The sequence below is a fragment of the Piliocolobus tephrosceles genome, chromosome 19 (genome assembly GCF_002776525.5).
Source record: "Piliocolobus tephrosceles isolate RC106 chromosome 19, ASM277652v3, whole genome shotgun sequence".
In the NCBI taxonomy this organism is placed as follows: Eukaryota; Metazoa; Chordata; class Mammalia; order Primates; family Cercopithecidae; genus Piliocolobus; species Piliocolobus tephrosceles.
In genome coordinates this window covers 19629478-19651701 of record NC_045452.1, presented here as the reverse complement: position 1 = coordinate 19651701, position 22224 = coordinate 19629478, and the positions used below count along the sequence as shown (strand labels likewise).

At 54.1% G+C, this 22224-nt stretch overlaps 2 protein-coding genes across 3 annotated transcripts in view; one reads left to right on the top strand and one right to left on the bottom strand.

Moving 5' to 3' along the window:
- The window catches only part of ANKRD54 (ankyrin repeat domain 54), a 19762-nt gene extending 12979 nt beyond the window's left edge, over positions 1-6783 (top strand). For both annotated transcript variants that reach the window (XM_026448477.2, XM_023222211.2), the window contains exons 4-8: positions 3785-3856; positions 4335-4382; positions 4459-4583; positions 4904-5011; positions 5646-6783. In XM_026448477.2, coding sequence (XP_026304262.1) covers positions 3785-3856; positions 4335-4382; positions 4459-4583; positions 4904-5011; positions 5646-5720 — 428 coding nt within the window. In that variant the 3' untranslated portion in view covers positions 5721-6783. The remainder of the gene's footprint in view (positions 1-3784; positions 3857-4334; positions 4383-4458; positions 4584-4903; positions 5012-5645) is intronic.
- A 10711-nt stretch (positions 6784-17494) lies between these two features.
- On the bottom strand, positions 17495-19608 carry GALR3 (galanin receptor 3). Its single transcript, XM_023221611.2, has 2 exons — positions 19232-19608; positions 17495-18267 (listed from the first exon to the last, which is right to left on the bottom strand). The coding sequence occupies exons 1-2, from the start codon at positions 19588-19590 to the stop codon at positions 17520-17522; spliced, it is 1107 nt and encodes a 368-aa protein (XP_023077379.1). The 5' UTR covers positions 19591-19608; the 3' UTR covers positions 17495-17519.
- Between the last annotated feature and the right edge of the window lie 2616 nt (positions 19609-22224).

Below are 22224 nucleotides of genomic sequence, written 5' to 3'. Positions count from 1 at the left end.
TTTTTTTTTTTTTTTTTTTTTGAGGCGGAGTCTTGCTCTGTCGCCCGGACTGGAGTGCAGTGGCCGGATCTCAGCTCACCGCAAGCTCCGCCTCCTGGGTTTACGCCATTCTCCTGCCTCAGCCTCCCGAGTAGCTGAGACTACAGGCGCCCGCCACCTCGCCCAGCTAGTTTTTGTATTTTTAGTAGAGACGGGGTTTCACCGTGTTAGCCAGTATGGTCTCGATCTCCTGACCTAGTGATCCGCCCGTCTCGGCCTCCCAAAGTGCTGGGATTACAGGCTTGAGCCACCGCGCCTGGCCTCTTCTGTTTTTTTTTGAGACAGAGTCTCCCTCTGTCACCCAGACTGGAGTGCAGTGGCGTGATATCAGATATCAGCTCACTCCAAGCTCTGCCTCCCGGGTTCACACCATTCTCCTGCCTCAGCCTCCTGAGTAGCTGGGACTATAGGCGCCCGCCACCACGCCTGGATAATTTTTTGTATGTTTTTAGTAGAGACAGGGTTTCACCATATTAGCCAGTATAGTCTCGATCTCCTGACTTCGTGATCTGCCCGCCTCGGCCTCCCAGAGTGCTGGGATTATAAGCGTGAGCGACCGCACCCGGCCACACCTGGTTAATTTTTTGTATTTTTTAGTAGAGATGGGGTTTCACCATGTTGGCCAGGCTGGTCTTGAACTCCTGACCTCGTGATTCACCTGCCTTGGCCTCCCAAAGTTCTGGGATTACAGGCATGAGCCACTGTGCGGGCCTATGCATACTTTTACTCAAAGTTATCTCCATGAGATTCACCCATGAATATTGCCTATATCAATACAGTGTTCCCTCAGTATCCTCAGGGAATTGGTTCCAGGACCCCACTCAGATACGAAACTCCATAAATGCTCAAGTCCCTTAAAGTTGGTGCTCCATATCCTCGGGTTCTGAGTCCAGGGTTCATTGAATCTGTGTACACAGAACTCACAGTTAGGGAGGGGGTGGACTGTAGTTTGTACTCTCTTTTGCTGCTTCGTATTTCATTGTGATACACCCGTTTATCCATTCTGTTGATGGATGTTTGTGTTGTTTCCAGGTTTTAGCTTGATGAATAAAGCGTTGTGAACATTCTTGCATATGTGATTTGTGGCTGTAAGCACTCATGTAGCCTCTATAAACCTAGGAATGGCATTGTTGGGTCACTAGGTTACACATGTAGTCAGCTTTGGTAGGTGCTACTAAACCTTTTCCCAAAGGGGATGTACTGACGCACTCCCACTCCCCACCAGCAATGTAGAGAGGCCCACCTTCCCCACGTCCCTGCCAGTGCTCGCTGTTGTCTCTCTTTAATCTTAGCCCTTTTGGTGTCTCATAGTGGTTTTAATTTGCATTTCTCTGATGGCCAATAATGTTGGGCACCTCTTCATGTGCTTATTGGCCTTTTTTTTTTTTTTTGAGATGGAGTCTTGCCTGTCGCCCAGGCTGGAGTGCAATGGCGTGATCTCAGCTCACTGCAACCTCCACTTCCCGGCTTCGAGTAATTCTCCTGCCTCAGCCTCCCGTGTAGCTGGGACTACAGGCACGCATCACCACACCCAGTTAATTTTTTTGTTTTTAGTAGAGATGGGGTTTCACCATGTTAGCCAGGCTGGTCTCAAACTCCTGATCTCAGGGGATCCGCCTGTCTCAGCCTCCCAAAGTACTGGGATTACAAGCGTGAGCCACCATGCCTGGTCCATTTTTTTTTTTTCTAACTTTAAGTTCTGGGATGCATGTGCAGAACATGCAGGTTTGTTACATAGGTATACATGTGCCATGGTGGTTTGCTGCACCCATCAACCCGTCATCTAGGTTTTAAGCCCCTCATGCATTAGGTATTTGTCCTAATGCTCTCCCTCCCCTTGGCCCTCACCCCCTGACAGGCCCCAGTATGTGATGTTCCCCTCCCTGTGTCCAATTATTGACCATTTTTACATCCTCTTTTATGAACTATATGTTAAATCTTTTGTCCATTTTTTTAAAAACAAGGTTTCTGTCTTTTTTTGAGACAAAGTCTCACTCTGTCATCCAGGCTTACGTGCAGTGGCATGATCACTGCCCACTGCAGCCTCAATCTCCTAGGCTCAAGCAATCCTCCAGCCTCAGCCTCCCGAGTAGCTGGGATTACAGGTGCACACCACCACGCCCAGCTAATTTTTTTTTTTTTTTCTGGAGATGGAGTCTCTGTCGCCCAGGCTGGAATGCAGTGGTGCTATCTCGGCTCACTGCAAGCTCTGCCTCCCAGGTTCACGCCATTCTCCTGCCTCAGCCTCCCGAGTAGCTGGGACTACAGGCGCCTGCCACCACACCCGGCTAATTTTTTGTATTTTGTTTAGTAGAGACGGGGTTTCACCATGTTAGCCAGGATGGTCTTGATCTCCTGACCTCGTGATCCGCCCGCATTGGCCTCCCGAAGTGCTGGGATTACAGGCGTGAGCCACTACGCCCGGCCCCTACTTTTTTTTATTTTTATTTCTTTCTTTCTTTATTTGAGACAGAGTCTCACTCTGTTGCCCAGGCTGGAGGGCAGTGGTGCAATCTCGGCTCACTGCAAGCTCTGCTTCCCAGGTACAAGCTGTTCTCCCACCTCAACCTCCTGAGTAGCTGGGATTACAGGTGCACGCCAGCACACTCAGCTAATTTTTTATTTTTAGTAGAGACAGGATTTCCCCATGTTGGCCAGGCTGGTCTCGAACTCCTGACCTCAGATGACCTGGCTGCCTTGGCCTCCCAAAGTTCTGGGATTACAGGCATGAGCCACCATGCCCGGCCATGTTCTTAATTTTGATGAATTCAATTTATCAATATTTCTTTTCTTTATTTTTTATTTTTATTTTTGAGGCAGGGTCTGGCTCTGTTGCCTAGGCTGGAGTGCATGGCACATCTTGGCTGACTGCAACCTCCGCCTCCTGGGCTCAAGCCGCCCTCCCACCTCAACCTTCCAAGTAGCTGGGACTACAGGGCCGCCACCACTATGCCAAGCTAATTTTTGTTTTTTTATTATAGAGAAAGGGTTTCTCCATGTAGCCCAGGCTGGTCTTGAACTTCTGAGCTCAAATGATCCACCTGCCTCGGCATTCCAAAGTGCTGGGATTACAGGCCTGAGCTCCCATGCCTGGCCTTTTCTTTCTTATGGTTAGTATTTCTGTGACCTATTTAAGAAATCTTTGCCTGCCCAAGATGTTCATGTTCTTCCAGAAGCCTGACTGTTTTCGCTTTCACACTTAGGTCTATGGTCCCTTTTGAATTAGTTTGTGTATATAGTGTGAGGCTCAGCCTGACCTCCCTGTATGATGTCTGGGAGCCAAGCTACCTGCCTATGCATCCCTCTGGGTATTGGCAGACCCTGATGGTAATACAGCCACCCCTGAGGTGACCCAAGAGTGCCAGGAGGGAGAGGTTATCCATGGAGCTCAGCATCGTTTATTGACTTAATTCCCACCATGGTACTTGGCTGTGGGAGAAGCAGAAAATGCCCTGGAGAGCCTTCACCAGGAGCAGCTGCTATTGGAAGAACTTACTTAACCCTTCAAGTCTCATTCCTACACCTGCATAGGCCAAGAGGCCCTCCCCAAATCCTCAGTTCCTGGCCCTCAGGGCCTTGCATATGAACTCTGGTAAGTGAGTGAGTGAATGAATGAAGTAACATAGCCATCCATGCTTGCATTCCGTGTCCTCTACTCTGAGCCAGTCTCTCTAGCGAGGTTAGGGGTTCAGGGTCCAGGCAATGGAAGCCTCTGACAGCTCCTCTTGGGTTTGCCTGTCTCCAGTGCAGCTGCTCCTAGACCACGGTGCTGATCCTAACCAGCGAGATGGGCTGGGGAACACGCCACTGCACCTGGGTAAGCATGTCAGAAGTCACTAAGACCACTCATTTGCAGCAAAGAAAGGCTCTTTAGATGAAGAGCCTGGGGCCCTGCATGCTCCCAGCAGTATCTGTAAGTGTCAGGGAAGATCCTAGGCCTGCACTCCCAGGGCTGCCCTCCCCAGCAGCCTGTGTCCCGTGTGTCTTCCAATCATTTAGCAGTTGGCTGTGTCCTCGACAGAGCCAATTTAGCAACCTAGGCTAGCCCAGCAGCACTCAGCACTGTGACTCACAGTGAGGCAGATCCCATCTCCAGGCCTCAGTTTCCTCTGCTGTACAGGGAGGGAGTTGAACTTGGCTGCCGTGTCCTACCCAGCTGTTGCCTTGGTGATACCTTCTGCGTAGGCATAACTTGGCACAGGCGTCTAGGAGACACAGCCCTGCTCCCTCCAGTGGCCACACAGAGCCAGGCTCTGGTGGTCCTGGATTCTTAAGTCTCTGTTCTTCTTCCTCAGCGGCCTGTACCAACCACGTCCCTGTCATCACCACACTGCTACGAGGAGGTATGTGGTTTCTTCCCCTCTCTGTCCTCTCTCTTCCCCTCACCTCCAGAATGCTCACCTTAGCTGGTACCTGCAGGGGCCCGTGTGGACGCCCTGGACCGAGCTGGCCGCACACCCCTGCACCTGGCCAAGTCGAAGCTGAACATCCTGCAGGAGGGCCATGCCCAGTGCCTGGAGGCTGTGCGGCTGGAGGTGAAGCAGGTGAGTACCCCTCCTGTGTGGAGCCCACGGCACCACGGCAGCACTGGACAGATGCTGCTGTAACCACAGACACACCTGCCTGGAGGCTGTGCGGCTGGAGGTGAAGCAGGTGAGTACCCATCCTGTGTGGAGCCCACGGCACCACGGCAGCACTGGACAGATGCTGCCGTAACCACAGACACACCTGCCTCTGGCCCCAGGGCTCCTGGGAGTTCACACTGACCCCAGTTGGCACCTGCTCCACTGTGCTTTCTGGAAGCAGCATCAGCCTCTCTGCCTCCCTGAGAACCCAGGCAGCTCAGCTCACCCTCTTGTTCCAGATCATCCATATGCTGAGGGAATATCTGGAGCGCCTAGGGCAACATGAGCAGCGAGAACGCCTGGACGACCTCTGCACCCGCCTGCAGATGACCAGTACCAAAGAGCAGGTGAGCTGCAGCCACAGGCCCAGACCCAGGGCCTGGCAGGAACCTCAGGGCCAGTCCACCCTGCTCCGATGCCACCAGACACTCGTATCAGAAAGAGGCTGTGGGCTGGGACCAGCTGCAGAGGCTAACACCTGTAATCCCAACACTGGGAGGCTGAAGTGAGAGGATCACTTGAGGCCAGGAGTCCGAGGCTGCAGTGAGCTGTGATTGCCGCTGAACTCCAGCCTGAGTGACAAAGCAAGGCCCTATCAGAACATGTGGAAAAAGGCAAAAATTTTAAAAACAAACAACAACAACAAAAGAAAACAGAACAAGGCCCTGTCTCCAAAAAAAAAGAAAAAAAAAAGTGGGGGAAAGAGGTTGTGATTGTGGGGTTGCAGCCTTCAAAGCTTTCGTTCACTTCCTTTGAGGTTGCCAGTGGCTAGTGTATGTTCATGGCATTGCCCTCTAGGACAGCCCTACGCCACCTGGTGTCAAAGATTAACCCTTGGTCAGCTGCTGCATAGTCAGAAGCCACCACATGCCCTGGGAGGAGAGACCGTGCCTGTGTTCTGTGCCTGTGGGATTGCAAAAGAGACGCGGGAGCCCTGGCACACCCCACGTCCCATAACAGAGCCTCTGTCCTGTCCTGCAGGTGGATGAGGTGACTGACCTCCTGGCCAGCTTCACCTCCCTCAGTCTGCAGATGCAGAGCATGGAGAAGAGGTAGCAAGAGAGGCTCCCTGCCTTCCTGTCACTGCCCCACCCTGCCCCACTGCTGTCTCAGTACCAAGAAAAAGCCCAGCAGCATCTGGGACTTGGAGCTGCACATGTCTGGTGAGGACCTTGCCCTCACCCACAGATGCCATGAGGCAGAGATGCTCTTTCCACGGCCTCAGAGCCACTCCCAGCCACAGTCTCCAGCATCTCTGTGGACAGGGATCACAGCTCCCAGGTTCTTCCAGTTCCCGCAGCACCAGACCAGCCTCTGCAGCTGCACTTCAGCTCCGCAGACCTGCGCTGTCTCAGCAGACTTCACTTGCCCCATGGCCTTCATGGCGCCCTCCAGGCCTCAAACCCTTCTCTGCGTTCCATCTTGGCCACAGCCTTGTTGCAGTCAGCAGGTGTGGGCTTAGGCGGGCACCCTGTGGCCATGGGGACTGCGTGGGGCCCTTAGTTGGTTCTGTGCCTCTCACCAGCACTTAGACACGTCACCAGACTTTTAAGGAGATACTTCAGTGAGTTTCTCCGGTTGGAAGGGGAGGGATGGTGAGTCCTAGACCTTAAAAATACAAGGTTAAGAGGGATCCCAAAGCAAAAAATCCCAACCCTTTTCTTCCCAGTCACTGAAACACCAAAACTATTATACCGGAGGGTGTAATAGTTTTGCAGTCTAGTTGTGGTAGGCCAGTAGTGGACCCCCAAGATGCCTATGTCCTAATCCCAGGAACCTGTCAAAATTACCTTATATGGCCAAAGGGGCTTTGCAGATGTAATGAAGTTAAGGATCTTTGGCCGGGAAGATTGTCCCGGCTTGCCCAGGCACGCTTGATGTCCTCATCTGGGTCCATATAAGAGCAGAGCAGGTGACGGAAGAGCAGGTGGGAGGTGTAGTGATGGGGCAGGAAATTGGAGTTGAGGGCAGCTCAAGCCGCGGAGTCCAGGCCACCTCAGAGCCAGGAAACACATTCTCCCACAGAGTGCTGGAAGGCCCCGGCCCTGCTCCCTGGACTGGCTCAGTGAGGCTGATTTTAGAACTCTTAAGGGAATAAATTTGTGTTGTTTTAAGTCACTAAGTGTGTGGTAATTTATTGCAGCAGCAACCAGAAACTAGTATTGTAATGAAGCCCCAAAACTCACCCTGAGGTTTTCAGTCCTGTCAGCAGCCCCCCACCCCACCCCGCAGGAGCACCAGTCCTTCGCTGTGGGCCATGGACAGGCAGAAGGAAGCGTGCCCTCATGGCAGAGGCCTGCTCAGGGGAAATCCAAGAGAAGGCACTGCTGGGCCCGCCCCTGCGCCAGGGCTGCTGATGGCGACTTTCTCCAGGTGATCAGTCCGTGTCCCGCCTGATTCTGCCCTACTCTCCCCTTCACCAAGTTGGAATCCTTGTCTGCCTTTCACAGGAGGAGAGTGTGTTCCCAATCCCAGCTTGGTATGGCTCAGATCTGCAGTGAACGTATAGAACCAGGCCCTGGAGGAAAAAAGGGTCTGTCTATGGGTATGAGATGGAGGGTAGGCCTGTCCCCAGGCCTGTGAGAGGGAAGCCCAGTGTCCCACCAGGTTGGCAGGGCTGGGGAAGGGAAAGTGTGGTGGCCCCAAGCCTGAAGAGAGGTGGCAGAGGGAACTGTAAGGCGCGCCCGTGGAACTCAGGCCACTGCCTGAGGGAGGTAAGGGAGAACTACACCCCAGTCACATGGGGGGCAGAGGCGCAGTTCTGGAGCGGCTTTTCACTCACTTCCTGCCATGTTACTCTGATCCCCTCCAGGTGAGCCTGCCCACTCTCTGGGCCCAGGGTTGCCGTTGTACCCAAACACAGCTCCCTATGGCCATGGTCCCAGGAGTGGGGCAGAACAGGGAGGAGTCCAGGACAGAGAGGCAGGGGCAGAAGGGAGCGGGTCTCAAACTCCAGGAAGGGGGCTTTCTCATGGGTCCTGCTTGCTGGCCTCTCCTCTCTCACCCCGGGCTGATCACCTGGGGAAGAATTGAGGCAAGGTTTCTCAACCTCAGGCCCAAGGGGTTCAATTAGCGAGCCCTTAGGGAGGTGTGAGCCCCCGAAGCGGTGCAAAGTTTTGTGTGGAGAGTATGCACATGCGTTTCTGGGAAAAGGGTCCACAGCTCTCATTCTCATTCTCAGCAGGCTCCACACTAAAAAAAAGGTTAGAACTCTTGGTACAGAGCTGTGGGAGCACATAGGTGCGGGCCTGCCAAGGGCATTCCTGAGCCCGCATCCCCTAGGCAGGCTGCTTGGTATTTGCAGAGCTGAGAGCTGGGGCATGTTGGGACTGTGAAATTGCCCTGAGATGACCCCCAGTCCTCAGCTGGGAAGCAAGGCCTATGTCTCCTGCAGCATCCTCCATCCCTGGAGCCATGGATCCAGGAGAACTGGCCCTGGCGGGGGTGAAGAGTATACTGTTGACTCCCTTCCTGGCCATGTAGACAGTGAACCAAAGGCTTGACTGAGGTGGCTTATAGGTCAGTCATCAAACACTTGCCAGACAGCCATGTAGACAGCCAATCTAATCTGCCTCACCCCATTTCCAGCCAGGATATTTCCTGTAACCCCAATTGTGTCTGAAGAGCCAGCCAGATAAAGTTGGCCCCAGACACTGGAGTGAGTCAGCAAACACCCAAGTGGTCCCTGAGCTGGCTGGACTGGGCAGGATAGAGAGCACAGTGGTCCCTGAGCTGGCCATGGACCAGGGCAGATAGAGAGCTCAGCTGAGGTTGTCCTTGTGGGGGTGAGTTCGGCTGGTTGCTGGCTGCTCTGGGAATCACTGAACAGTCAGGCAGGTGGGGAGGAAGGCTTAGGAGATGGCAGGAAGAAGAAACTTTCACATTTGTTGATTTCACCTTGTGGGTTAGGATCCTTTGCCTTATACTTCGTGTTTCTTTCACGTTAGAAATATTGGGCCAGGCGAGGTGGCTCATGCCTGTAATCTTAACACTTTGGGAGGCCAATGTGGGTGAATCACCTGAGGTCAGGAGTTCAAGACCAGCCTGGCCAACATGGCAAAACCCCGTCTCTACCAAAAATACAAAAATTAGCCAGACGTGGTGGTGCATGCCTATAATCCCAGCTACTTGGGAGGCTGAGGCCAGAGAATCACTTGAATCCAGGAGGCGGAGATTGCAGTGAGCCAAGATTGAGCCACTTCACTCCAGCAGGGCAAAAGTGCGAGACTCCATCTCAAAATAAATAAATAAATAAATAAAAATAAAGAAAGAAGTATTGACTTATTGACTTAGTGCTTGCTATGTGCTAAGCAGTGTTCTAGGTGGGAGGACAGCAGGGAACGAAAGGACAAGCTCCCTGCCCTTGCTCACTTGGCAAACAGTGGGAAGCGCTTGGAGAGAAATACAGATCCTTACAACCATTCTATAAGATATGTGGCCTCGGCCAGGCGTGGTATCTCACACCTGTAATCCCAGCACTTTGGGAGGCCGAGGCAGGTGGATCACTTGAGTCAGGAGTTTGAGACCAGCTTGGCCAATATGGTGAAACCCCATCTCTACTAAAAATACAAAAATTAGCCGGCTGTGATGGCAGGTGCATGTAATCCCAGCTACTTGGGAGGCTGAGACAGGAGAATCACTTAAACCTGGGAGGTGGAGGGTGCAGTGAGCCGAGATCGGGCCACTGCACTCCAGCCTGGGTGACAGAGCCAGACTTTATCTCAAAAAAAAAAAAAAAAAAAGTGGCCTTGTTGCTGCCTGTTGTAGGTGACGAAACAGGGTCACCCCAGCCAAGCAGCTGGGGCTGGAACCTGGATCTACCCCCAAAGTTCATGCTGTTTCTACCATTTCCGAAATTTAGAACCTTCTCCCAACCAGTTTCCTAAAACAGAGGGCAACATTTGTTGAGCCCCTACTGTGTGCATGCAGGGACTTTATTCAAACCCTTTGATTTAGTGTTTGGAAGAAAGTGTTAGGTAGCCCATGTTACTTGTTGCTCTCCTTCCCTATCTTAGAGATGCAGGAATTGAGGCTGAGAGAAAGAAAGTAGCTTGCTTGAGGCCACACAGCTCGCAAGTGGGGCCCAGCCCAGGTCTAGCATCCTCTCTGCCAGGTTTCCAAAGTGCAATGTCCCCAGTGCTCCTGGGACACAGTTGGTAGAAACCGATGGGCCTTACCAAGTGAATGCCTTGGTCTCTGACCAGCAGGGCATTCCCAGGGACAGGGAACGTCTTGAGCACCAAGATATACACCTGGTCACCTGAGGAAAGAGAAGGGACTATAAAGGGGGATGGGGTTGAGCTGGGTGTGGAGTGGTCCTTGAGGGTCTTGGTGAGTGGGCAGGGGGAACAGTATGAGCCAGGCCTCAGGGAAGGAGGATAACCAGGAGATGGCCTGGAAAAAGTACTGGATCCGGGAGGGTTTGAACCTGGCCGGAGAGGGAGGTGGGACAGGCTGGGAAGTCTCCAGGTCTGAAGATTGGCCCTGGCACGCAGAAACCAGGTAAAGTGGGCAGTTACCTGCACCCTTGGGCCAGATGCATCCTTAGCCCAGAGCAGGCACCAAGGTTTCTGGCTCTGGGTGTGACCTCAGTCTGGGAAAACGCCCCTACTCCCACCAGGGCCACCTGCTCCCCAGACTACTTCAGATGCTGAGCCCACAGTGAGGCAGGAAGCTAGAATGAAACCTCGGGTAATCACGACAAAGTCCCTGCTTCCCTCCAACTGTGGGGCCGAAGGGAAATGACAGCCGAACCCCCATGCTGGCTCTCAAATTAACACTGAGCCCTCAGTGCCCACAGGAAGATTCGATCCGCACACTTTCCACGTGGGGAAACAGGCTCAGAGAAGTGCAAGAGCCCTGCCCGATGCCCCAGACCAGGACTCCAGGCTCACAGTGTTTCCTTGTCCCTGTGCCCAGAGGGCAGCAGCTAGCTTTGGAAGCCCAGGAGGACGGCCCGTATCCACAGATGCACTTGGCAGTGAAGCACACCCAGAGGGACAGAGGCAGTTGAGTCGCGCCTCCTCCGCTGGGTTGTGAGGGCGTCAAAAGAGACAAGGATCTGCCTGAGAAAACCAGTGAGACATTTCATGAAGCTGGTGGCAGACAGTGAGCAACTGGGGAGGTTTCCCTCTGGGAGGATGCGCAGTGCCTGGAATGACACCTGGCTCAGACAGAGCTCAGCTGAGCAAATCACTGAGGCATGGAGAGGTCAGGGCTGCCAAGCGCAGTAGTCTGAATTCAAAGCCAACAGCGTGGCTCCAGAGTCTCTGCCTTAGCCCCTGCATCAGCCACCTCTCAGAGTTGCCCTTGAGGCTCATCAGATGCCCAGGCCAGTGCCTTCCCCTGCACCACAGCCAACCAGGGTGAGGGGAACTTGGGGAGCCTCAGAGTACCCCCGGATATTCCAGCCTAATCCTGGCACCCTGCCCCCCCCCCACCCTTTCTGCTTCAACCTCACCCCCTACACAGAGCCTGGGCCACTTAACTTGGCACCAAACAGATGCCTCAATAAATCAGAGTCTGATCTTCTTGAGCTAGAAGCAATTTTACCCCCTGCTCAGCCTCTCCCTCTGGCCTCATGCCATCTTGTATTCAGCCAGTGGCTCACAAATGAGCCTACGTCAGGGCTGAAGAACTGGTGTTCATGAATAGGAAACCTCAGGGCCATTAATTGGTGTTTATTTCCCCAGATGCACACCTCGAAGTTGACAGATGACGCTGTTCCTGCCAGCCCCAGGCAGAGGAGATTGGTTAACTTGCCTGTTCTCTGCAGGACTGAGTTGCAGCCTTGCCACTGTGGCTGCTAGGCTGGGGTGAGGGGATGAGGAGGTCACCTTCTTTGCACGTTTCAAATTCCTCCCTCCCCCTCAACCAATTCCTTCCTGCCTCGTCTCCCACGGCTTCCATTAAACATCATGGAACCAAAATCAGACAAACCTGAGTTCAACCCCAGTTCTGTTTCTGGCTAGCTCTGTGATCTTGGACAAGCTACTTAATCTTCGAGCCTCAGTTTCTCCATCTTCAATCTCTAAAGCTGATGAGGCATAAGTTCCAGACACAGGCCTGAAAGGTGGCACGTACTCAGAGTACACCACTACTCTGTGGGTACCCCCACCATGACCCCCAAAACTGCCCCCCTAAGTTGTCCCCGCTGCCACCCCCAAATAGCCCAAGCCAGAAATCCGGGGTGTCATCTGGGACACCTCTCTCCTCCTTACCCTCCAACAGTCACCAAGTCCTAGCAATTGTACCTCCTAAGTGGCTGACCTGTCTGTCCACGTCTCCCCACCACTTCCAGTGCCTCTATGTCTTTCTCTGGATTCTCGCACCAGCCTCCTGACTGGTCTCTCTGCTCCAGGCTGCACACTCTGTACTTCCTCCCCATGAAAGCCTGCCTGGGCAGCCAGAAAGAGCTCCCTAAAGAGTAAATCTTTTTGTTTTTGAGACAGAGTCTTGCTCTGTCGCCCAGGCTGGAGTGCAGTGGCACAGTCTTGGCTCACTGCAACCTCTGGGTTCAAGCGATTCTCCTGCCTCAGCCTCCCGAGTAGCTGGGGTTACATGTGTGTGCCACCACGCCTGGCTAATTTTTTTTTTTTGTATTTTTAGTAGAGACAGGGATTCAGCATCTTGGCCAGGCTGGTCTCGAACTCCTGACCTCATGATCCACCTGTCTTGGCCTCCATGCTGGGATTATAGGAGTAAGCCACTGCGCCAGACCCCCTAAAGACTAAATTTTTTTTTTTTTTTTTGGAGACAGAGTCTCGCTCTGTCCCCCAGGCTGGAGTGCAGTGGCACAATCTCGGCTCACTGGAAGCTCTGTCTCCCAGGTTCATGCCATTCTCCTGTCTCAGCCTCCCGAGTAGCTGGGACTACAGGTGCCCGCCACTACACCTGGCTAATTTTTTGTATTTTTAGTAGAGATGGCGTTTCACTATATTAGCCAGGAGGGTCTCGATCTCCTGACCTCGTGATCCAGCCAGGCCTCTTCTTTTTTTTTTTTGAGACGGAGTCTCGCTCTGTTGCCCAGGCTGGAGTGCAGTGGCCGGATCTCAGCTCACTGCAAGCTCCGCCTCCCGGGTTCACGCCCTTCTCCTGCCTCAGCCTCCTGAGTAGCTGGGACTACAGGCGCCCGCCACCTCGCCTGGCTAGTTTTTTTTTTTTTTTGTATTTTTAGTAGAGACGGGGTTTCACCGTGTTAGCCAGGATGGTCTCGATCTCCTGACCTCGTGATCCGCCCGTCTCGGCCTCCCAAAGTGCTGGGATTATAGGCTTGAGCCACCGCGCCCGGCCAGGCCTCTTCTTAAGAGGCTTGCACAAACAGGAAGGTAAGAAGGTTATAGAATCCAAACTTCCTTCCAACTAAGAAAAGTGGCTTTCCAGGTCCCCAGGGCTGCCCCAGGCTCAGCCCTACACTTGGCAGAGGGCTCAGATCAGGAGGGTTCTGTCAGGCCCTGGGGAGCAGTGACCAGGAGTCATTCAGTCTCCACTCCGACCCTCTTGCCTGCCTTGGGCTCTACTGGACACACAGTTCTCTCTCGAATTATTATTATTATTATTATTTTTTTTTTGAGACGGAGTCTGGCTCTGTCACCCAGGCTGGAGTGCAGTGGCCAGATCTCAGCTCACTGCAAGCTCCACCTCCCAGGTTCACGCTATTCTCCTGCCACAGCCTCCGGAGTAGCTGGGACTACAGGCGCCCACCACCTCGCCCGGCTAGTTTTTTTGTATTTTTTAGTAGAGAACGGGGTTTCACCATGTTAGCCAGGATGGTCTCGATCTCCTGACCTCGTGATCCGCCCGTCTCGGCCTCCCAAAGTGCTGGGATTATAGGCTTGAGCCACCGCGCCCGGCCTCGAATTATTATTATTATGATCATCTGGTCTTCCAAGTGTTTCATTAGCCCTCTGAAGCAAACCTCGGAGCCTCAGGAACCAAGCCCAAGCCCAGCAGCAGGCCATCCATCTTCCTGCCAAGTCCACGGCAAAAATATCTTCCCAGTCCTAGGCCAGGCCTCGTTGGCTTTCCTCAACAGAGCTCACAGAGCAGCCTCTTTACCGGTCTCCTCACTTCCAAGAAGGACCCAGGGGAACCCACCTGATCTGAGTCCTCTGCCAAGTCTAGGCCTCCATCTCAACTTGTACACAGCAGCCCTGGGGGCTTTCTGAACTGCACATCTGATAGGGCCCCTCCTCTCCTGAAAACCTTCAGTGGCTTCCCTGTCTGCCTGAAGGATGAAGCTCCTGCCCTCCAGGCCTCCCCTGCCCCAACCTCTCCCTGCTTCAGCTTCAGGAGCCAGTTACTGCCCTGCACGTCCCCTGCCTTGCACGGGCTGTTGCTCCACCTGGCATGCCCCTCCCCCACCTTTCTCCAAGAAAATACAGGTCAAATGTCACCTCTGGGCTGGGTGCGGTGGCTCATGCCTGTAATCCCAGCACTTAGGGAGGCCAAGGCGGACGGATTGCCTGAAGTCAGGAGTTCGAGATCAGTCTAGCCAACATGGTGAAACCCATGTCTCTACTAAAAAAATACAAAAAAATTAGCTGGGCATGGTGGCATGTGCCTGTAATCCCAGCTACTCAGGAGGCTGAGGCAGGAGAATTGCTTGACCCAGGGAGGTGGAGGTTGCAGTGAGCCGAGATTGTGCCACTGCACTTCAGCCTGGGCGACAGAGCAAGACTCCGTCTCAAAAAGTAAATAAATAAATAAATATATATATAAATTTAAAAAAAAAGTCACCTCTGGAGGTCCTGCTGGGATTGCCCAGGAGGGCAGGGGCTGCTTCCTCTGTGCCTTTTCAGAATCGCATGTTTTCTGTCTCAGCTCTGTTCTTTTTTCTTTTCTGTTTGGCTCTCCAGCCAGACTGAGAGCTCCTGGAAGGCAGTGACCATGTTGGACTCACGCCATCTCTGTTTGGTCGGGAAGCCTCACTTAGGACAGGTGCTCAGGGAAGACAGAAGGGGAGGGTCATGTCCTTCCCCTCTGGCCCGTGTGTCCTCATGTATCAAATGTCAGTTACATGCCTGCTATGTGCAGGGCTGGGCTGTCCCCATTGGTTGGGGTTCTTCTTTTTTTTTTTTGAGACAGGGTCTCACTTTGTCACTCAGGCTACTGCAATCTCGGCTTACTGCAGCCTTGACCTCTGGGTTCAAGCAATCCTCCTGCCTCAGAACCCCAAGCAGCTGGGACTACAGATGCACACCACCACACAACACTTGGCTAGTTGTTTTTTTTTTTTTTTTTTTGTATTTTTTGTATAGATGGGGTTTTGCCATGTTGCCCAGGCTGGTCTCAAACTCCTGGGCTCAAGTGATCTGCCTGCCTCGGCCTCCCAAAGTGCTGGGATTATAGGCATGAGCCACCGCACCTGGCCTGGGGTTCTACTTTGCAGGCACTCTCCGTTAGTGGTGCAGTGAACTTTGTCAGACACTTGAGGGTGTTTTCCTGATGCTGTCAGGGCTGGCTGCCTTGGGAATCCCTGTCAGGCCCACTCCGGAATCCCAGCCCTACCACTCGCTTGCTACTTGATTCTGGCCAAGTTAACTCGTGTGCAGGACCCCAGATCTCTCTTCTGAACATGGAGTTACTGTCCCTTGCTTGCCAGGGTTGGTGTGAGGCACAGAGGCGGCATGAGCGACAGTGATGGTCATACTGTGTGCTGTGGAACGGGTAGATTGCACTCCCTGGCCTCCAGGAAACACCCTCACTGCTGCAGCCTGAGTCACGGTGAGAACCTCCACCGAGGCATGGGAGAAAGAGCACTGGGCACGTGGGAAGACAAAGGCCCTGGCCCCAGCCTGTGCTGTGCTGTTGAAGCAGCTGCTTCTTGAGGGGGTCTCAGCCTCCTGCTGCCACTCTGCTGGGTCAGTAGCAGGTGACAAACAGTGATGGGGACACAGCAGCTGCCTGCTGTCAGGGAGGGGTCTTCCCAGGGTGCCTCAGCAGCCAGAGGTGTGCTGGGGAGACATGGAAGCTGCAGGGTCTCAGGCCTCAGACCAGAAGCTAATAACATTAGGGGCATGTGGGAGGAAGGTGGGTGGATCTGAAATCATTGAGACTGATTTATTGGTTAATTATTGGGTTTTTACCACCCCAGACTTCCCCAGCTGTGTGTGGGGATAGGGAGGGAAGGAGCCCCTGGGAGGCTAGCTGGAGGCCACGCATGGCCCAGTTCTCCTGAGCCAGGGGCACCAAATGGAATAACACAAGGCGTTTGGACCAGGGAATGCACCCACGACTTTATGCCCAGGTAAAGCCCGTCTGGACCGGCTGGCCTGAGCTCTGGAACAGAAGTCTGTTAAGGAAGAGGTCTGGGGTTTCCAGGGCACCCAGTCAGGTGTGGGGAGCTATGGTTTTGGAAAAGGATCAGGAAGAACCAAGAGAAACCGTGGAAACTAAGAGGAGATGCCCCAGAGGTGGAGAAGGAAGAAACTTGAGTAGAAAAAGTTAGACCAGGTGTGGTGACTCACACCTGTAATCCCAGCACTTTAGGAGGCCAAGGCGGGCTGATCACTTGAAGTCAGGAGTTCAAGACCAGCCTAGCCAACAGGGTGAAACCCCCATCTCTACTTAAAAAAAAAAAAATACAAAAATTAGCCGGGCATGGTGGCACACACCTGTAGTCCCAGCTACTCAGGCAGCTGAGGCAGGAAAGTCGCTTGAACCTAGGAGGCAGAGGTTGTATTGAGCCAAGATTGCACCACTGCACTGCAGCCTGGACAACACTCTCTCTCTCTAAAATAAATAAATAAATAAATAAATAAATAAATAAATAAAATAATAAATAAAATAATAAACAGAAAAACAAAGTTAGACAGCCATGGATTTACATCCAACCTCTGCCAAACACCGGCGGTGTGGCAAATCACTAAATCTCTATGATCCTTTATTTATTTCTACATCTGTAAAATGGGGCTAAACACCGGGCACAGTGGTTCACGCCTGTTATCCCAGCACTTTGGGAGGCTGAGGCGAGCGGATCACCTGAGGTCAGGAGTTCGAGATCAGCCTGTCCAAAATGGTGAAACCCCGTCTCTACAAAAAATACAAAAATTAGCCGGGTGTGGTGGTGGGCACCTGTAATCCCAGGTACTCTGGAGGTTGAGGCAGGAGAACTGCTTGAACCCGGGGAATGGAGGTTGCAGTGAGCTGAGATTGCACCCCTGTACTGTAGCCTGGGCGACAGAGAAGACTCTGTCTCTAAAAGATTTAAAAAAAAAAAAAAAAAAAAAAAACCGGGGGGCGGGGCTAATCATATCTATTTGCAAAGCTGTTTTGACAAAAAAATGTAGCATGAGGCATATGGTACCTGCTTAATAAATATTATTTTTAGAGACAAGGTCTTGCTTTGCTGCCTAGGCTGGAATGCAGTGGTGTGATCACAGCTCACTGCAGCCTTGAACTCCTGCCTCAAGCCATCCTCTCGCCTCGACCTCCCAAAGCGCTGAGATTACAGGCATGGGCCAAGAGCCTGGTCTCACTTAAATATTAGCCATTTATTAGCTGTTGATGTTAAGCTACCTAGGACTGCGCTTGGAACCAAGAAGGGGGTGGTTAAGAGGTGGTGGAGGAAGCAGGACCTAGGTGTCACCCAGTTGGAAGGATGGGCAGAGGGACTGCCAGGCTGGCTATGAGCAGGGTCTAGGGGCTGCCCTGCTGAGGGCGAGCTGTGCTGCCCATTTTCACACTCAGGGGTGTCCGCTGGGGTGGTGCTCCATTGTGGAGCGGGAACAAGCCGCTCCACTCAATGCTCCTCAGAGAGCTCGTGGCATTGCCCCATCCCTGACCCGGTGGCGTCCCACCCTCGGAGAAGGGGAGCGAGACAGACGGACACAGGCAGAGACCAGGCGGCAGGGTTTATTCCGGTCCTCGACCAGCCTCTCCGCCGCGGGCGGGTCCCTCCCTGGGCTCCAGGCCCCCGCCGCCTCCAGCTGGCAGCCTCCCGCGAGGCCGGGCGTCTCCGGGACAGCCGGGTGGGCCCGAGGACGCGGGGCGGACGCGACGGAGGGCGCGACGGGCGCGGTGGCGGCGTCGGCGGCCGCACTGCCACAGGCGGCGGAAGCGCGCGCGGAAGTGGCGCGAAGCGAGCGCGTAGACGAGCGGGTTGAGGCAGGAGTTGGCGTAGGCCAGGCAGTGCGAGGCCAGGCGGCAGGCGTAGGTGGCCGGGCTGAAGGCGAAGCGGCCGTACCAGAAGCACAAGATGAGCGCGTGGTGCGGGCCCCAGCAAAGCGCGTAGAGCGCGGCCACAGCCAGCATGGCGCGCCCCGCGCGGCCCGTCGCTCTCCGCCGCGCCTCGGCCGCCGCCGCACCCGCGGGGCCCACGGCGGCCCACAGGAAGCGCAGCGTGCGCCCGTAGGCCAGACTCACCACGACCACGGGCAGCAGGTAGCCGGCGGCGAAGGTGGCCACGTCCAGGGCGCGGCGGCGCTCGTCCTCCCAGGCGGGCACGCAGAGCTCCAGCGCGCCGTAGCGCACGGTGCCGTAGTAGCTGAGGTAGGGCGCCGAGAAGAGCGCCGCCAGCAGCCACACCAGCCCTACCGCGGCGCGGGCGTTGCGCGGCGTGCGCAGGGCGCGCGAGCGCAGGGGGTGCCGCACGGCCAGGTACCTGCGGAGGGCGCCGGGTCAGCAGGGTGGGCGGGTGCTCTCCCGCAGGGGCCCGCTCCACGCCCCGCGCCGGGGCCCTACGGCCCGATGCGCCTCCTGTGAACCGTGGGGGACGTGGCGGGGATTAAGGGTGTGAACGCGCAAGGTGCTTAGAGCAGTGCCTGGCACCTAGCAAGGGCCCGATCCCGGTGAGTTGTTATTTCTAGGATTATTTTATGGTGCGTCAGATGAAGCCCACAGAGAAGTGACCTGCCCAGGGTCATCAGCTAGAGTGAGCCTGGAATTGACCCCAAGTTTCAAGCGGTGGAAGCAGATGTGTGCACAACTGGGCAAGGTGTGGGTAGTTTTAAAATAGCTGGGCTGGGCGCGGTGGCTCACGCCTGTAATCCCAGCACTTGGGAGGCCGAGGCGGGCGGATCACCTGAGGTCAGGGGTTTGAGACCAGCCTGTCCAACATGGCAAAACCCCGTTTCTACTAAAAATACAAAAAATTAGCCAGGTGTGGTGGCGCACGCCTGTAATCCCAGCTACTCGGGAGGCTGTGGCAGGAGAATCCCTGGAACCCAGGAGGCAGAGGTTGCAATGAGCCGAGATCCAAAAAAAAAAACCAAAACAATAACAATCAAAAAAACTATTGAACGCATTCGTGAGCTTCTTTTGCCATTCCTATCGCGCTTACAGAGCACTTACTATGTGCCAGACCCTGTGCTGCCACTTGAGACTCAGAGGCGTCCTCTGGAAGCTCACGGTGGAGGAGGGGAAGGGCAGGACAGTCCCCTCAAGCATACCCTGCAGGTGCCCAGAGCCTGCTTGTGAGGGGTCAGGGAGCTTTTGTTTCCTCCTACCCACCTCCCTTTCTGGTCCGCCACTCTCTCCTTCCTAAGGCCAATGAGGATCTGTTCAGAACTCCTCTCCCCACTCCCGCCCACACAGCCCTGCCCAGCCAGGCCCCAGGCACAGCGCACCTGTCCACTGAGACGGCAGCCAGTGTGAAGCTGCTGGCGTACATGGTGAGGTAGATGAGCAGGTGCACGGCCTTGCAGACGAGGGCCCCAAAGAGCCAGGCATCCAGCGTGTAGATGGTGGCCTGGAAGGGCACGCAGCACAGGATGAAGCAGAGGTCCGCCACTGCCAGGTTGAGGATGAACAGATCCGTGGTGCTGCTGGGCTCCTGCCAGGCACTCGGGCCAGGCTGCAGGAGCACTGCCAGCACCAGTCCGTTGCCCACTGTGCCCAGCAGGAAGATTAGGGCAAAGACCACAGGCACTGCCACGGCCCCCACACTCCCTGGACTGTCCAGTGAAATGTTCTGGGCATCAGCCATCTCCCCATCAGACGGGCACCTGGGGAAGAGAAGCTGGAGTCCTCAGGCAAGAGCCCCCAGTTCTGGTTGCTTGACCCTGGGATCTAGCTCCCCCAACACCTGGTCTGGCCAGGTGTTCTGGGCGGGAAGCTCGTGGGAGATGGAGGAGGGGAGAGCAGAGCCAAAGTCATCGCTGAGTCCCAGTGTGTGAGCAAGCTCGTGGTGTTCAAGGGGTGAGAGTTCCTCAGTTTTGTAAGGAACACCCCTAGAGTCTTGCCTGCAAGGCTACCTAGGTATTTGAGGGACACTTCCAACCCACCAGGCTGGGGAAGGCACAAGAGAAGTAGGATGAAGATACGGCGATGGGGGGAGGGGCAACCCCAGAAGCTGGTATATTTTCCTTCTCAATGGGGATCTGAAGCTCAGAGAAGAACCTGGGACATGGGTTCAGGGCTTTCTCACTACAAGCTGTAACCTCAGCAAAACACAGGTAACATCCCTGAGTCATTGGAGAGTTCAGTATAGTGAGATCACCACAATGGCAAAACTGGGAAGACCGTGTGGGTCACTGCTCCATCTCTGCACATAGGGAAATCGAGGCCCAGAGAGGGGACATGGGAGGCTAATATCACACTCAGAATGGCAGCTCTGGGGCTGTTACCACCCTGATATCCTGCCTTCTAAGCTAGAGTGCTCATCTGAGAGCCTGTAACAGGTGGTGCCTCTGACAACCTGTGCCTGCGTGTGTGTGTGCACGCCGCGCCCATGCTCACCCCCATCCCACTCTACAGCCCGTGTCTCCTACTACCTGTGGATCCCCTTGCAGGCTTCGGACCACTGGGGTGGTGGGACAAATTAGGGGAAAGGGGGGCCAGGCAGGGAGGAGGGAAGAAAGGCAATTTCTGCCCCCACCCCAGCACCCAGCATGCAGTAGGTCCCCAAAGCCCAGGATGGGCAACACCCACCTTTGCCCTGGGCAGTGGGCTTGATCCTGGGTGGAACGGCTGGGCTGGGTGGGCCTCCTGGTTCAGTAGCTGCCCCTCGGTGCCTCCCTGCAGGTACTGGTCTGCCTTCTACTTCTCACCCTTCGCCTTTAAGGCCCCTCCTCTCCTCTGCGCCCTATGCTAAGCTAGAGTTGGGCACTCCCTCTGGAGTAGCCACTGGCCATTTCCTCCTCAGTCCCTGATTTCCCCCAGGTGGCAGGCTCTTTTGCCTGGCTCTTCTCTGCCTCTGCGTTGCTGCTGCCTTTTCCTCTCTCTGCAGCCAGTAACCCATTGATCTCGCTCTCTGTGATTTGCTTTGTAGTTAACCCCTCGGTGTCCAGGGCCCAGCCAGTCCCTGGCACTCCCACCTCCCGTGGCCCAGCCTGATGACTCCATCCCCTATCCCTGCACATTCTTGCTCCAGTCCATGTTTAGAAAGGGTTCCTAGGCCGGGCATGGTGGCTCCTGTCTGTAATCCCAGCACTTTGGGAGGCCAAGGCAGGTAGATCACTTGAGGCCAGGAACTCGAGACCAGCCTGGCCAATGTGGCGAAACCTTGTGTCTACTAAAAATACAAAATTAGCCACTCTGGAGGCTGAGGCAGGAGAATTGCTTGAGCCTGGGAGGCGGAAGTTGCAATGAGCCGAGATGACGCCATTGCACTCCAGCCTGGGTGATGGAGTGAAACACTAACAATAACTAAAAAAGAGATGGGATTAAGGCCGGGCGTGGTGGCTCACACCTGTAATCCCAGCACTTTGGGAGACAGAGGCAGGTGGATCACGAGGTCGGGAGTTCAAGACCAGCCTGGCCAAGATGGTGAAACCCCATCTTTACGAAAAATACAAAAATTAGCCGGGAGTGGTGGTGGGCACCTGTAATTCCAGCTACTCAGGAGGCTGAGGCAGAGAACTGCTTGAAGCCAGTGGGTGGAGGTTGCAGTGAGCCAAGATCATGCAGCCTGGGTGACAGAGCAAGACTCTGTCTCAAAAAAAAAAAGATTCCTAGTCTTGACTGGGGTTTCCTGGAGTGGGAAACCAGGACTTGAGTCTCCTTTTGGCAGACTACAGAGACTCCTCCCTCAGGCCCGCAAATCCTGAGACCCTTCTCCAGAAGCTCTGTCTAGGGCCTTAGTCCAGCTGGAGCCCAGATGGTTTAGGTACCTGTCCAAAAAGTCTGGCTTTACCTGATAGCAACGGGGAGTTACTAAGGTTCTAGAGCACAGACATGACCTGCACATTTTATTTTTTTCTTCCCCCACATTGTCTTTTGTAAGAAGTTTGTTATGGACCATATGCAGTGACTCACGCCTCTAATCCTAGCACTTTGGGAGGCTGAGGTGGGCTGATCATCTGAGGTCAAGAGTTCAAGATGAGACTGGCCAACATGGCAAAACCCTGCCTCTACTAAAAATACAAAAATTAGCTGGGCATGGTGGCACGCACCTGTAATCCCAGCTACTCAAGAGGCCGAGGCACGAGAATCGCTTGAACCCAGGAGGCAGTGGTTGCAGTAAGCCGAGATCACTCACACTCCAGACTGGGCAACAGAGCGAGATTCCGTCTCAAAATATATATATATATATTATTTATATATATATAAAAATATATATTATTTATATATATAAAATATATATATTTATATATATAAAATATATATATATATATAATAT